This window comes from Oncorhynchus clarkii, chromosome 19, assembly GCF_045791955.1.
Source record: "Oncorhynchus clarkii lewisi isolate Uvic-CL-2024 chromosome 19, UVic_Ocla_1.0, whole genome shotgun sequence".
In the NCBI taxonomy this organism is placed as follows: domain Eukaryota; kingdom Metazoa; phylum Chordata; class Actinopteri; order Salmoniformes; family Salmonidae; genus Oncorhynchus; species Oncorhynchus clarkii.
The window spans coordinates 25506736-25523930 of record NC_092165.1 but is presented as its reverse complement, the minus strand read 5'-3'; the positions used below and the strand labels follow the sequence as shown (position 1 = coordinate 25523930).

The 17195-nt window shown below is 42.7% G+C and overlaps 1 protein-coding gene across 4 annotated transcripts; it reads right to left on the bottom strand.

The window, feature by feature from the left end:
• Positions 1–102: 102 nt before the first annotated feature.
• On the bottom strand, positions 103–12143 carry LOC139374959 (protein eva-1 homolog A-like). 4 transcript variants are annotated; one of them, XM_071116242.1, is made up of 5 exons: positions 11555–12143; positions 9950–10041; positions 3247–3586; positions 2065–2421; positions 103–1946 (listed from the first exon to the last, which is right to left on the bottom strand). In XM_071116242.1, exons 3-5 carry the CDS (start codon positions 3353–3355, stop codon positions 1834–1836), a joined length of 579 nt encoding a protein of 192 aa, XP_070972343.1. In that variant the 5' UTR covers positions 3356–3586; positions 9950–10041; positions 11555–12143; the 3' UTR covers positions 103–1833. The 4 variants fall into 4 exon arrangements, with proteins under 4 accessions (XP_070972343.1, XP_070972342.1, XP_070972344.1 ...); XM_071116241.1 differs by lacking the exon at positions 9950–10041 and having other exon boundaries at positions 3247–3579; XM_071116243.1 differs by lacking the exon at positions 11555–12143 and having other exon boundaries at positions 3247–3579; positions 9950–11058.
• Positions 12144–17195: the final 5052 nt, after the last annotated feature.

Sequence of the window (17195 nt, the reverse complement as noted above, 5' to 3'; positions counted from 1 at the left end):
ATCCCATCTCGTTTTGGAGGGATTGAACAAGCGGTGTAGTACATTACAGTTAACATCAGATGGTAGTATAATCCCACAGGACAGACCGAAACAGGCAGACTATTTGTTTCCAAAGGGGTTTATTATTCAATAAAAGGTCTCTGTGTTAGTCTCAGTCATTCACTGTCCCTGTTTGAGTACTAAATTAAAGTATCCTTCAATGCAATGTTTATTTCCTGTCTTTTCTCCCTTCCTTGAGGAAATCACTAATCTGTATGGACTGGATAAGTGAGAACGAGACTGTTTTCACCTAGACACCTCTCTCAGACCTGCGATTCCCTCAAGGAAGAGCGGAAGGAAGGATGCATACAGAACCTCTCTCTCAGACAGACTTTTCACTTCACAGACAGCTTTTCAAATATAGACGACAAGCTAGGGGAAACACCCAGAAACACTGCAGAGATAATAACACTGTTGTGTTGCGCCATTTACCCGATTAAAAACATCATAGTGTTCCACCACCCAGCTTCACTCCAAAAGCAACACGTATAGTAGAGACTCTAGCTACCTCTTCAGTGTTTTACATCTGAAGGGAAAAGATAGGTGTTAGCAATATGGTGGTGGCTTCTTTCAGGGCTGTACGGGGACTGTATTGCACTTGTTGTCTGAAGGGCACTGTTCAGGAGCTGACTGAATTGGAGCAGTGCCTCTGTCTGCCGTGACTACGTTTAAGGCACACGGCCGTGCTAGTTACCTAACGAATGCACACTCCTGCTGACAAACCAAACTGACGCAGTTTTATAGTCACCGTCTCCCTAAGGAAGGATTGTTGCATCATCTTCAAAATGCAAACATTTCCCCAACGACAACCTTTCAAAGCGTCCCTGAGACAAACTAAGAAAGTGTTGCTATTTTATAAAAAGGAATGAATCCACAAAGTACAACAGTGAATCAATTAAATACACATTAAGATTGAGTGAAGGCAAAAAAATGTCATTCCAGTTGACAGGTCTTCTCTGTGGTCCTTGTCCTTGTAGTGAACTGTGCTGTGTAAGTCAGTACCTGTCTGGAACGGAGGACAAAAAACAGAATGTTTAGCCAGGAAAACAGAGATTTCCTGGCTAAACGTGGGCCGCTGTCAACGGTGATGGTGATGGCGTCAGGAAGGTCACAGTTTACACACAGGTTGATGACAACATCCACCTCAGGTCTCGGGCGGGGGCTGACTCCAGAGGAACCACCCTGGGCAACGATTAGGCTGCTGCATTCTCATGACCTACTTCTTTCCTCTAGTGTGAATTGTGCACTTTCTCCCTCCCCATCACAGCTTCCAAGAGCCTTAGATTGGCGTAAGCCTGGTGTCATGTCAGACCAGTGGTGTAGTGGAGGGTAAATGCACGTAAAAGCTGTTCACACACCTTTTTTATGTTTGCGCAATTTTTGTGGAAAATGCATTGAAAGTATAAGGAACGTTACTTCACTCACTGCGAAGGCAATCAAGCGTGTACCCACCTATTTCTTTACCACTACATCACTGCGCCAGACACACCCTAAACCTCATGGTTCTGTGCCCAGTGTCAGAGGGACTGGATGGAGGTCATTGTCCTCTCCCTCATCCATTCCCATTTGTCTCTATCCACAACTACTGAACACAAGCATTTCGCTACACCCGCAATAACATCTGCTAAATATGTCTATGTGTCCAATAATATTTGATTTGTAGGCTTCACGCACCCAATGCGACATTGTCTAAAATTGCATCATTTCCCTATCCTTTCTTTTTCTCTTCTTCCATCCTTATGTGTATCCATCACTCTCTTTGTCTCTCTCTCTTCCTCTCTTTCTCCATTCCTGTTAGTAGTATCTGTTGAGGCTGCGTGTGACAGTGTTGACATCAGGCTGTCCATTCATCCAGATCTCTCGCATGATCCTCTCTCGCTCCTCAACCCTCTGAGCTCGCTCCAACTCTACAGAACAAAACAAAACACAACCATCTTTATTTCAACTGCTTCCAGAACATTTGAATAATAAACTGTACACTTAAAAACAAAAAAGCACTTAAAATGTTTCCACAGTGTGTGTTACCTTCTGCGGAGGTGAAAACGTTGGTTTGCAGCAGCGTTCTCTCAAATCGCCTTCGTCGTCGAGCCGTAAGGTCAGAGTTCCTGTCGTCCCAGTCCTCTGAGTCGCTGTCTTCACTCGTCTCCGTGGTTACGCCAGGGTTGCCTGTGTTAGGGTTGCCAGGTTGGTGGTGGTGGTGACAGTGATGGTCCCCATGGTGATGGTGGTGAGTCCTGTTTCTATGCTGATGGTGATGTCGCCGTCGGTTACTGTAGTGACAGTCGGTGCGACAGTGTATTTGCACCACCAGGGCACAGAGGGTGAGAAGGAGACCCACACACACACCACTAACAAACACAAGAGCTGCTCGCTCCGGCTGGTCTGAGACAAGAGAGAGAGGGAGAGGGAGAGAGAAAGAGAGACAAACAAAGAGCATGAGAGCAGAAAATATATTTTTTAAATGTTACCTTTATTTAACAAGGCAAGTCAGTTCAGAACAAATCCTTATTTACAATGAAGGCCTACCAGGGAACAGTGGGTTAACTGCCTTGTTCAGGGGCAGAACAACAGATTATTACCTTGTCAGCTCGGGGATTCAATCCAGCAACCTTTCGGTTACTAGTCCAACGCTCTAACCACTAGGCTACCTGCCGAGATTAATAAGAGTAATCTTCTTTATATATGCAAGTAAGACTGACAGACACCTGTCGAGCTCCCGAGTGGCGCGGCGGTCTAAGGCACTGCATCTCAGTGCTAGAGGCATCACTACAGAACCTGGTTAGATTCCAAGCTGTATCACAACCGGCCGTGATAGGGAGTCCCATAGGGCGGCTCACAGTTGTCCAGGTTAGGGTTTGGCCGGGATAGACCATCATTGTAAATAAGAATTTGTTCTTAACTGACTTGTCTAGTTAAATAAAGGTAAAAAAAGTATATGTTTTTCAATCATCATTTGTAACAAAAATATATTCCAAACAATATCAATTACACCTGTACAATCCAGGCGGCTGGAGGCACCTTAACTGGGGAGGATGTGCTCATAGTAATGGCTGGAACGGAATCAATGGAACGGTATCGAACACTTCAAACATGTGGTTTCCATGTGTTTGATACCATTCCATTCACTCAATTCCAGCCATTGTTTTGAGCCTTCCCCCACTCAGCACCCTCCTGTGCTGTGCATCTGTTGTATCAGTCAATATTTACCTGCTATGAAGGTGTAGGCCGCCAGGGCGTTGCTAAACAACGCCATCTCCTGGGAGACCACCTTCACCTCCATATTTGGGCTGGGACTTCCTGTGGGCGGGGCATTCATGATGATGCCACTAACTGTGTCTTTGGCCTCTCTGGTCTAGGCTAGTATCTTCTGTCTATAAGTCAGACTCGGCTGACTCTGGTCTTTACTCCTATATGGTTTTATGGAAACAAAATTTGAACCCTTAGGGCATCATCAGGTCTTCTGGCTACCCCCTTCCATAAAGTCTGAACTGAATTCTCTCCTTTCCTCAGCTGAGAACAGCACAGCAGTCTTCTCTGTCACTGTAGGCTTCAAATATGGGGGGAGGGAGAGAGGGAGGGAAGGAGAGTAGTGAGTGACAAAGTAAGATCATTTTAATTGATCTCATAATTATTGCATGATTTACCAGAAAGTCTGATAAATGTCCCTATCCTGGTATCTCCTCGTTAGCCACATGTTAGATAAAAGTGTCACAAAAACATTGAGCAAGCGACAAACCCCGTCTCAAACTCTGATGACTCTGGATGATGGTGGGTCTGTCTGACGAGTCTTAGAGAAAATGACAGAGCCCGAGACAATCATTGGTTTCCACTTTTCCCCCTTGTAAACATGCCATTGCAGTTATGTAGTCAATAAAGCAATACAAAATGCTCTAATTTACCCCAGACATACCACTTAGATGTTATCCAAACACAGTGGCCTTCCACCCAATCAGAAGGAGAGGACACAAAGGCAGTATTTAGTGAAGGGAAAGAAATTGTAAACACTGTAAATTTAGAAAGGCAGCGCTGCTTTTCATGGTTTGGCAAGCCTCGTTGTGATAAATAAAAATATATACCAATGTAATTTAACGACCAAAAAATGGACAGCTGTGCCATATAAATTGCAAAATTGTTGGGAAGAGATTTTCGATGTACCGATTCCATGGCACGTGGTTAATGAATTGACACGCAAAAGGACGCCGGATTCAAAACTTCACATTTTTCTGTTTAAAATATTATACAAAAATCTTGCAACCAATAAAATGTTATATATATACAACTATCCCAGCTCTGCAGATTTTGCTGTGAGGAGGCAGAGTCATTAGATCATTTATTTTGGTATTGTCCATATGTAGCTCTTTTGTGGTCACAGGTCCAGGAATGGCTGAGAATTGCAACATTTACCTAGAACTAATGCTGCAGATAGCAATACTGGGTGATTTGAAAAGTCAAAGTTAATCGATCAATAATATAATAATTATTTTAGCAAAATGTTTCTCTTTAATTTACAATCTGTAGAAGCTAGAAGAAAAGAAAGGACTTTTGGGAAGCTTCACAGCACAGTTGAAAAATATATGGCAAATAGAAATCCAAAATGGATGGTGTTAAGCAATAGATGGGAGTGGTTGAATGGAGCTGAAGGGTGGGACTACTAACAACAAGATAACCAACGTAAAACACAAGGGGTCTGTAAAATTTATATAGGTTCAGAAATGTTGTGAAATAGCACAGTTACAAATAGAAATCAAACTGGATGGACATCAGAAATAGAGGAAGGACTAAAAACAAACAAAATATATAACTATTGTAAAATGGATTGTGTCTGTAAAGTGTGTAACTTATGATATGTATAAACTGAAGGTAGAAGCCCAAGTGTTATTGTTTATTAGTTTACTCCAATTGGGGGAAGGGTGGTAGGGGTTGTGGGTAATAATAAAGGTACAGTTGAAGTCGGAAGTTTACATACACTTAGGTTGGAGTCATTAAATATAATTTTTCAACCACCCCACAAATGTATTGTTAACAAACTATAGTTTTGACAAGTCGGTTAGGACATCTACTTTGTGCATGACACAAGTCATTTTTTAAAATATTTTTTTTATTTTACTTATTACTTATCCCACTGTATCACAAATCCAGTGGGTCAGAAGTTTACATACACTAAGTTGACTGTGCCTTTAAACAGCTTGGAAAATTCCAGAAAATGATGTCATGGCTTTAGAAGCTTCTGTTAGGCTAATTGGCTAATTGACATAATTTGAGTCAATTGGAGTTGTTGCCTACTTTCAAACTCAGTGCCTCTTTGCTTGACATCATGGGAAAATCAAAAGAAATCAGTCAAGACCTCAGAAAGAAAATTGTAGACCTCCACAAGTATGGTTCATCCTTGGGAGCAATTTCCAAACACCTGAAGGTAACACATTCATCTGTACAAACTCCTACCGCTCAGGAAGGAGACGCGTTCTGTCTCCTAGAGGTGAACGTAATTGGTGCGAAAATTGCAAATCAATCCCAGAACAACAGCAAAGGATCTTTTGAAGATGCTGGAGGAAACAGGTATCTATTTCCACAGTGAAACGAGTCCTATATTGACATAACCTGAAAGGCTGCTCAGCAAGGAAGAAGCCACTGCTCCAAAACCACCATAAAAAAGCCAGACTACGGTTTGCAACTGCACATGGGGACAAAGATCGTACTTTTTGGAGAAATGTCCTCTGGTCTGATGAAACAAAAATAGAACTGTTTGGCCATAATGACCATAGTTATGTTTGGAGGAAAAAGGGGGTGGCTTGCAAGCCGAAGAACACCATCCCAACCGTGAAGCATGGGGGTGCTTTGCTGCAGGAGGGGCTGGTGCACTTCACATAATAGATGGCATCATGAGGGTGGAAGATTATGTGGATATATTGAAGCAACATCTCAAGACATCAGTCAGGAAGATAAAGCTTGCCTCTTCCAAATGAACCAAGACCCTAAGCTTTCTTCCAAAGTTGTGGCAAAATGGCTTAAGGACAACAAAGTCAAGGTATTGGAGTGGCCATCACAAAGCCCCGACCTCAATCCTATAGAAAATTTGTGGGCAGAACTGAAAAGGCGTGTGCGAGCAAGGAGGTCTACAAACCTGACTCAGTTACACCAGCTCTGTCAGGAGGAATGGGCCAAAATTCACCCAATTTATTGTGGGAAGCTTGTGGAAGCCTTCCCGAAATGTTTGACCCAAGTTAAACAATTTAAAGGCAATGCTACCAAATACTAATTGAATGTATGTAAACTTCTGACCCACTGGAAAAGTGATGAAAGAAATGAAAGCTGAAATAAACCATTCTCTCTACTATTATTCTGACATTTCACATTCTTAAAATAAAGTGGTGATCCTAACTGACCTAAAACAGGGAATTTTTACTAGGATTAAATGTCAGGAATTGTGAAAAACTGAGTTTAAATGTATTTGGCTAAGGTGTATGTAAACTTCCGACTTCCACTGTATACAGTGCCTTGCGAAAGTATTCGGCCCCCTTGAACTTTGCGACCTTTTTCCACATTTCAGGCTTCAAACATAAAGATATAAAACTGTATTTTTTTGTGAAGAATCAACAACAAGTGGGACACAATCATGAAGTGGAACGACATTTATTGGATATTTCAAACTTTTTTAACAAATCAAAAACTGAAAAATTGGGCGTGCAAAATTATTCAGCCCCCTTAAGTTAATACTTTGTAGCGCCACCTTTTGCTGCGATTACAGCTGCAAGTCGCTTGGGGTATGTCTCTATCAGTTTTGCACATCGAGAGACTGACATTTTTTCCCATTCCTCCTTGCAAAACAGCTCGAGCTCAGTGAGGTTGGATGGAGAGCATTTGTGAACAGCAGTTTTCAGTTCTTTCCACAGATTCTCGATTGGATTCAGGTCTGGACTTTGACTTGGCCATTCTAACACCTGGATATGTTTATTTTTGAACCATTCCATTGTAGATTTTGCTTTATGTTTTGGATCATTGTCTTGTTGGAAGACAAATCTCCGTCCCAGTCTCAGGTCTTTTGCAGACTCCATCAGGTTTTCTTCCAGAATGGTCCTGTATTTGGCTCCATCCATCTTACCATCAATTTTAACCATCTTCCCTGTCCCTGCTGAAGAAAAGCAGGCCCAAACCATGATGCTGCCACCACCATGTTTGACAGTGGGAATGGTGTGTTCAGGGTGATGAGCTGTGTTGCTTTTACGCCAAACATAACGTTTTGCATTGTTGCCAAAAAGTTACATTTTGGTTTCATCTGACCAGAGCACCTTCTTCCACATGTTTGGTGTGTCTCCCAGGTGGCTTGTGGCAAACTTTAAACAACACTTTTTATGGATATCTTTAAGAAATGGCTTTCTTCTTGCCACTCTTCCATAAAGGCCAGATTTGTGCAATATACGACTGATTGTTGTCCTATGGACAGAGTCTCCACCTCAGCTGTAGATCTCTGCAGTTCATCCAGAGTGATCATGGGCCTCTTGGCTGCATCTCTGATCAGTCTTCTCCTTGTATGAGCTGAAAGTTTAGAGGGACGGCCAGGTCTTGGTAGATTTGCAGTGGTCTGATACTCCTTCCATTTCAATATTATCGCTTGCACAGTGCTCCTTGGGATGTTTAAAGCTTGGGAAATATTTTTGTATCCAAATCCGGCTTTAAACTTCTTCACAACAGTATCTCGGACCTGCCTGGTGTGTTCCTTGTTCTTCATGATGCTCTCTGCGCTTTTAACGGACCTCTGAGACTATCACAGTGCAGGTGCATTTATACGGAGACTTGATTACACACAGGTGGATTGTATTTATCATCATTAGTCATTTAGGTCAACATTGGATCATTCAGAGATCCTCACTGAACTTCTGGAGAGAGTTTGCTGCACTGAAAGTAAAGGGGTAGTATAATTTTGCACGCCCAATTTTTCAGTTTTTGATTTGTTAAAAAAGTTTGAAATATCCAATAAATGTCGTTCCACTTCATGATTGTGTCCCACTTGTTGTTGATTCTTCACAAAAAATACAGTTTTATATCTTTATGTTTGAAGCCTGAAATGTGGCAAAAGGTCGCAAAGTTCAAGGGGGCCGAATACTTTCGCAAGGCACTGTATGTATATGGGTATGTGTATGTATGTATTTAGATATATTTACCCAAAAAATATATAGGGGATTGGAAATGATGCAGACAATTACATTGATGGAAGCCACAATCTATCCACAATATTAAAGCTGATACACCCCCTAAAAAAAACATTTATATTTTTTATAAAGCCTTGTTCCTTGGGTTACGGTTTTCCAAGGAGAGGGAGAGAGAGAGGAGAGAAAGAAAAAGAGCGAAGGAGAGAGAGAAGAGGGAGAGAGTGAAGGTGTGGGAATATAGGGTCCATGAGTCATTGTCTGATCAGAATAGCAGACCGGCAACCCTGAAGAAAACACCCCTCTCTTCCATTTTCCCTTCTACCCACTTTCTCCTGGTCTCTTTTTCCTCCGCTCCCCCTCTCATTCTCTTCCCTCCTACACACATAGGACTGATATTCCAGACAGAAAATAAAGTTGCATCGGTATGTCTTCTCTCCTTTTCTCACATTTACTCAAGCAATCGTCCAGAAAGAAGAAAGAATGAAATAAATAATTAAATAAGGGAGAAAGCCCTGTGTAAATTTGTGACAGGTACATATTCATCTATCTTCCGTGGAGATGATTTGGACAGCACTGAAAATGAGGAACAGGGAACTGTAGACTACACAGTTTCAGCGCTGGTTGTGTGTGTGTGTGTGTGTGCGCAATAATGTGTGTTTGCGTGTGAAGTTGGCAGAGGTGTGGACTCGAGTCACATGACTTGGATTCGAGTCACATGACTTGGACTCGAGTCAGACTCGAGTCACAAATATGATGACTTGCAACTCGACTTTGACTTTAACACCAATGACTCGCGACTTGACTTGATACCCTCCCCAAGCCCAAATAGTAAAAATGATGCTATTAAAAAAAGTGTGCAGCGCATCAACTCTTAATTTAACGGATTACAGTTTGAATCGGACAGCAGCCAATCAAATTGTGCCAGCTGAGAAAAATATGTGCGTGGCAGTGTAGAGGAACGTCGGCGGGTGAATTCAGATGGAGCCCTTGGAAAGATGATACCCAAAATTATTATTTTTGGATATAAAGACAACGCTGTATCAACAAAAAACGGATTGCAACTTGCAAAACATGCGGGAAGAAAATTACAGACGGAGGCGCAACATTTTCCAACTTTGTTCGACATTTGAAGCTGCACGAAGAACGTTAAAAGTCGTGGCTAATATAGCCGACAGCTATATATTTTATTACTTTACTGGTGTATCATGTAGGCTAACGTAATGTTACATCAATGAGCCTCCACACAGTCAGTCAGTGCGAGAACGTGATCATTGCACCCAAGATTGAGCTACAACCGGCTAGGCAGTTGGTAGCCTAAATCCTGCCTGATGTTACTGCTGTTCCTAAAACCATTGACATATGTTGGCCTACTGTAACCACACAGAGAGTGTGTGCGCGTGTGCGTGTGTGTGTGTTGGACGATTGTGTACAAGCCTACATCGCCGATTGTGCCCCATAGCGATCCTGGATAGTCGATCACTATTGGGGGCAGGTCTTTGTCATGGCTACCCATGTATTTCCATGGAAATATAACATTTATTTGGAAAGTAATAAATATAGAGATATTTTTAAAAGCATTCATGATTTGCATAAATGTGAAATTACTCTTGTTAAAATTATGAAATGTTATTACATTTGGTGAAGAGCACATTATGACTTGTTTAGGACTCAAAACTCAAAGTTTAGGACTTGAGACTTGACTCGGACTTGCCTGCCCTGACTTGGGACTTGACTTGGGACTCGAGCCAAGACTTGAGACTTACTTGTGACTTGTAAAACAATGACTTGGTTGGTCCCACCTCTGGAACGCAGACTGAGTTTAGTTGACTGTCAGTGAAACAATCCATGAAGGCTGCTTTGTGATGGACGGGGAGAGAGAAACAAAGAGAATAAGAGGGGAACAGACCAGGTCAGCTAAAGGTGAAATTAAATATATTATCCAGGCGTGGTTTGTCGGATGCCCTTATCAAACAGACTGAGCTGATAATGATAGGTGAGTTTTATAAGAGTCAGACTTGGCTCACACACAGCTCGTTAAAACTGGTCACAGCTCGTTAGACCTCATTAGAACACTCAACTCAACGGATTACAGTCTAATACAGTTAGAATGACTCGACTAAACACAGTTCATGAACTCTCCTTCTTTTTTAGCCTCTCCTTCCCTCTCTCCTTCTCCCCTCTTTCTCCTTTCCATTCGTATGTCTCCTTCTTCTCTCCTTTTTTCTTCTTCTTCTACCCTGTTTCTGTGAGACTGCAGGTGCAGACGAAAACCTATTGCTTGGTAATTGACACAGACATGTACAGACAGAGACAGACAGACAGTCTTACAGCACAATAGTCCATTGTAGTGCAGAGTCCCTGTGCTGTTTTAAACTGGGCTCCTATTTCTCTCCTATAATGCTCAACTCCTAACCCACTTTGGCATGACTCCGATCAGTGTGTGCAGAATTCTGACAAAAAATAAGCCCCCCCCCACACACACACACACACAGCTCTGACCATTAATATTCCAGAGAAGCCATGCCTCCAGCTTTCAGACCAAATTTAGCCCAAAAAGCGTGCATGTGCATGTGTGTGTTTACTCTGAGACGATTGCAGAGTGACACTGGACTGTCTGCTTTTAACATACAACCATCTCATTAACCTGCTTAAAGAGTGAATGGGAATACAGAGAAAAAGAGACAGACAGACAGACAGACAGACAAAGACCTATAGAAACAGAGAGAGGATATTGTAGTTAGAGCATGCTACAGTCCAAACACAGCAATACTACAGGCCACCAGTTTTTTCAAAGCAAATGTAGATCACATATTTTGAGTGAACGAGAAGGCGAGACAGTTGGAGAGCGAGAGGGAGAGCAAGAAAGAGAAAGAGTCTGCACCCCCCCCTCCCCTCACAACCACACTGTAGGAGCCCCCCATTCATAAATCAACTCAACAACTCTCTGCTGGTGCCTGTGTGTGTGTGTGTGTGTGTGTGTGTGTGTGTGTGTGTGTGTGTGTGTGTGTGTGTGTGTGTGTGTGTGTGTGTGTGTGTGTGTGTGTGTGTGTGTGTGTGTGTGTGGTGTGTGTGTGTGTGTGTGTGTGTGTGTGTGTGTGTGTGTGTGTGTTCCCTACACATATACAATCATGCACATCCTGTAGCCAAACCCACAGACCAGCAGTGGAGTCACAATGTGACACACTAGATTATTATGCTTCTCTAAATGCCACACATTATCCAACACACACACACACACACACACACACACACACACACACACACACAACTTCATACACACACAAAGACACATACTATATGTCCCACTTATCCACCAGAAACGTTAAGGAAACATTAACGTCAACAAATAGGCTACTGTTCATACTTACACATCCATGATCCAGATTATTAATCCATTCCATTGAAACATTTTTTACATTTCATGTTCTCCTTTCTTCATCTGCCCTCTTCTTTTTTCTCCTCCCGTCCTGTTTTTGAGCCGTGGTAAGTGCGGCACCAGTGAAACCAATATCCAAAGCCCAGAGACCCACCAGCAGAAACAGAGGAAGTGGAGAGTAGAGAGAATCCCTCCTTCAACAGATTAGTATTTTCCGAGCGAGACCAGCAACATATCAAAGTCACAGAGAGATACAGGTTTACAGAGGTTTTACAATCACAGTTTTCCAAGAATGATTTTTCAAATTTTTCCAGGTCCGTCTCCCGGTAGACAGGGGTCGATCCCTGGAAGCTGGAATGTGACACGCGAGCAGCTCACCCCCACGGACACTCACTCACACACACACAAACACACTACCCTCACTCACATATACACACACTCTCTTGCCCCACACTCGTCTTCCTATAATCCCCTCACACTCTTCTTCCTAAAAACCCCTCACACTCTCATCTCCCACACTCAGTAAGACCCTCAGTCTCTGCCATGCATTCCCCCTCCTACCCCTCAACCTGATGACTATACTGAACAGAGAGAGAGCAACACTGGGGCACAAAGAAAGACGGAGAGAAACAGAGCGAGAGAGAGAAGCCAGGGGAGAGGGGGGAGAGAGAGAGCGAGAGGGAGGGAGGAGTGAGTATGACATGGGAATTTCATTCAGCTTTGACTGGGAATTTGCCTGCTGAATTTTCCAGAGAACATTCCCTGGGGACGTCAGATGCTATAACACACACACACACACATACACACACAAACACACACTAATCTAGTAGACAAAACAGTTATTCCAGATGTCTTGCCCATGTCTGCTTGAAACCCTGAGTTATCTGTTGTTGTCACCTGATCCAGTGGGCCGAACACCCATCCCCACTGCCCTGACCACACACACCTGGGAGCAGACCTACTTTGACCTCCAACCCTTGTGAACCTTTTTAATATGTTGTGAAAAACTCTCAGTATGAGATACCTGTGTGTGTGTGTGTGTGTGTGTGTGTGTGTGTGTGTGTGTGTGTGTGTGTGTGTGTGTGTCTGTCTGTCTGAGAGCTGCAACAATGATTGAAGAATCTGAAAGAGCCAATCAAATGCAATCAGTGTTAGATGATAAGGAAACATGACATCTGTCTTTCGCTCTGTTGACTGCATCATTTATTCTACCAGACCTTAGTATTGCACAACATACCAATGCAACGTTTGCCCCTAGGGAACAACAATATACACAACTTTGACCAATAACGCACCATCGCTCACAACTCTCACACAACCTTTTAGAGAACAACACAACCACCATACAACCTACACACAACTCCCTTTCACCTACCTATTGACCGGCCAACAGGGCAGCCATTCAGTCCTCTGTGTGAGAACAGCTATTGTGTGCCTCTATGATTGTCCTCTCCCTTTCCCTGTGTGTGTGTGTGTGTGTGTGTCAATATATACTGTATATATTATAAATATTTATATGTTTCTTAATTCCATTCTTTTACTTTGAGATGTGTGTGTAATGTTGTGAATTGTTAGATACTACTGCACTGTTGGAGCTAGGAACACAATTCTGGATATTGTTTGCTTACAACTAGGAAATGTAGATGGCCCGTGTCTACCGGTGAGATCCAGAAATGCTCATTTTAAATGGCACATATTACATGTTAATAACATATTAATGACTAGATTAGGAGAGGGACTCACAGAAAGAGAGAGAGAAAGCCGGAGAGAGAAATCTGGGTCGAGAGGAGAGGAGAGGAAGAGGCAGATTGGGCCTCTGCTCCAGCTGACTCGGTCATGGGAATGATTCGATTAGCACTGTGCATGAGCACGACTTATGTAACATACACACAAACATCTCAAAAAATAATGAAGAGACTGTCTCTGAGCCAAAAACACAAACCAACCAAGACTGGCATTCAGATAGAGGTCACGTCAGGGAAGATACATGCACACACCCACACAGACAATCGTACACACACACACACACGTGCGTCAGGAAAAATACACCTCCCTTTTTCTCCAGCACATACAGTATACTGTATAAAAACACTCTTAGCAGTGTTAATACAAAAAAATGGCATTAACATGTCGCAATGGCAGTTGGTTGCACGACTCAAGACTGTGTGAGCCCGCTGAGCTAAAAGTGTGAGCCCACTGAGCTCAAGATACAGGCAAGGGTAGCTCTGCTCCTTTAGGGAATTGACAGATGTGTTAGTGCAGGGGCGGAGAAAACCCCTGCCTTAGAGTTCCAGTAAGAAGCTTCACTTTAATTAGTCACGTTAGATTTATATAGATACAGTATACTGCACAATGGAGATGGAGTGCTCTCAAAAGTCAATTATTCTCTGATAAGTGGGTCATGGAGTGCACTTGAGAGTTGTCACTATGCAGACGTAGCAGCGCACAGGACACTTCAGAGTCGTTAGTGCGCACTGCTGCCCCTCACTTACCCACAACCCTCTGTGCCTCTATCTCATTGGAGGATCATTATGCAACCTTTCAGCCACTGTCTCTCTGTGCTGAAAGAATTTCCTCCACTAACCCCTAAGAAATCATCTGCCTTCAGGTTACAAAGATCGTTGTTTCTGTGAGTTGTGTTGACAATGCTTGCTCTCTATAGACGTGATGTTGTTCTCCATGTTGTTCTCCAACCATGTGTGCGTGCGAGTGTGCGTGTGCGTGTCTATGCCTGTTTGTCTCTGTGTATGTGTTTGTGTGTGAAACAACATGGACGTGTGGAGAGATTCTCTCAAACTGCCCGTGCTCCATTTTTTTTGAGGTTTCAACCAGAACTGAGCAACAAACATAACACATCTTTAAGAGCACTTCGGGTCCTAACCACATGTGACGAGAGAGCAGCAGCAGAGTGTGTATGTTTGTGTACTGCCGTGCGTTCCTGTTAGTCTCTCTTAGTCTCTCTTAGTTAGTCTCTCTGCCTTGTGTGTGTGTGTGTGTGTGTGTGTGTGTGTGTGTGTGTGTGTGTGTGTGTGTGTGTGTGTGTGTGTGTGTGTGTGTGTGTGTGTGTGTGTGTTGGCCAGTGAACAGACAGAGATTGGTTAACAAACACACTGTATCACACAGCCTGTCATCCACTGGCTCCTCTCTAATGTTACACTGTCATATAGGCTTTACTGAGGGTTTGACCTCAGGGCCAGGTTAGGGATGATAAAAGCTATGTGTTTGTGTGGGTGTGTGTGTGTAATATTGGCTTTAATGTGGGTTTAACCTCAGTGCCAGACACGATTCATTCAGGCTACATCAGAGTTCAGCTGAACTGACAGTGCACTCAGATATAGATTTCCTTCATGAGTAAATTCATTTACACAGCTTCAACATGCCATTAACATCAAAAATAGAGATTTGGTTGTAAAAAAATGATCCTTTAATACACATTCTAAGTTCATTTGTCCAAATACTTTTGGTTCCCTAAAATGGGGCGACTCTGTACAAAAGGTGCTGTAATTTCTAAACGGTTCACCCAATATGGATGAAAATACCATCAAATGAAATCTGACAGTCTGCTCTTTAACCTCATCGTCATTGTAATAATTTCAAGTGCAGAGCCAAAACAACAAAACATTTGTCCAAATGGACCTCACTGCAGACACACATGGCGCGCGCACACACACACACACGCACACGCACACGCACACACACACACACACATCCTGAGTGTTTTAGAGCTGAGAAGGGTCCAGATACTTTTTTTTGCAATTTCACTTGTTTTTGAGAAACCCCAACCAGCGATTCACATCCTCATCCTCGCTGTGCAGTACGGGGGATCATGAACGAATGCTCCACAAACACTCAAATATGTCCTTTTAGAAACTGAAAAGCTCTCAGTACAGTGATGCAGGTCTTTAAATGTTTTTGCATTTGCAGTTTGTTTCGATTGTGTTTCAGATGATTTTCTGTCCAACAGAAAATAATGGTAAATAAGGTAGATGTTTCTAAACACTTCTACATTCATGTGGATGCTACCATGGTTACGGATAATCCCGAATGAATCGTGAATACTGATGACTGAAAAAGATACAGAGGAACAAAGATCATACCCCCAAGACATGTTGACCTTTTACCATTACCAATAACAGGGGAGGTTAGCGTGGCTTGGGGGTATGATATTTGTGCATCTGTAACGTCACTCATCGATATTCACGATTCATTCAGGATTATCCGCAATCATGGTAACATCCACATTACAGTTTTTTTTCGATTGCTAAACGACAGTGGGCACAACTGGAGTCACATGTGCAAAACTCTAACTACAGTCTGCACTACCAACAGTCTCCTGAGCTAAACAGTTCACATCACCTGCAAAACTCATTCCAAGCAACACAACTCTTAACACATGGCTCAAAACACGCTCAGTGCAGCCAAACACTATGCACAACCCTCACTGAGATAACACACACTGTCACTCAGAACACACTGAGAGTAAAAACACTAGCATCAAACACCAATACAAAAAATACAAACTTTTCATCTTTACAGTTTGAACAATTTCACTGACTTCATACAAAGTAATATTTTCTTCAAAGAAAAGAGTGACATTCTTTCACATGATTTATTAACATTTTTAGAACATAACAATTATTTAAGGTAAATGAAAATTAGCAGTTTGCTTCAATAGTCTGTAGTAATTTACGGAATTACAGTAATGAGAAAAAAAAGGTAGAAACTAAAAGTACATACTGTAATTCAAACAAATAATTGAGGGGCTAATCCTGCCTCTCTCTAGCATCAGGCCACAGGTTTTCTTCAACATCACATCTAATGTTTTCTCTTGCCATGCACCTGGGGAAGAACCTTCTGGAGTGCTTTATCCATCCCTGGCAGTCCTCTGGACTCGTGTCCTCACATCCGGCACGCATGGCTTCCAAAAGAGACATTTGGTCATGTGGGTGGTGACCAAACACTTTCCACCTCCAGGCAGAGAACAACTCCTCTATTGGGTTGAGGAAGGGTGAATATGCAGGCAGGTACAAAACCATAAATCTGTGATGTGCTGCAAACCAATCTGTGACAGCTGCAGAGTGGTGAAAAGCAACGTTATCGCAAACTATGACAAAAACTTGGGGGTTTCTTACTGGCTCCCCCTGTTCTGCTGGCACTAGCTGAGCATAGAGCTGTTCTAGGAAAGCTATAAGCCTTTCTGTGTTGTATGGGCCAATGAGTGGTGTGTTGAGAAGCAAACCATCATTGGCCATTGCAGCACACATGGTGATATTTCCCCCCCTTTGGCCTGGAACCTCCACAGTGGCCCTTTGACCTATAACATTCCTTCCTCTGCGCCGTGTTTTGGCAAGGTTAAATCCAGCTTCATCGATAAATACAAATGAATGTGGTCTTTCCAGTGCTTCCACCTCCATTACTCTCTGAAAAACAGTAAGTGCACAGTTTTACTGTAGAAATGCTAGTGTGTTTTTTTACTGTAAATATTTTGTATAGCTGTGTACGTAACCTCAGATGTCTTACCTGGACATATTGGTATCTTTGCTCTTTTACCCGTTCACTGTTTCTCTCGAACGGTACAGTGTATAACTGTTTCATTGTAACTTGGTGTTTCTTTAGGACTCGAGCAATAGTTG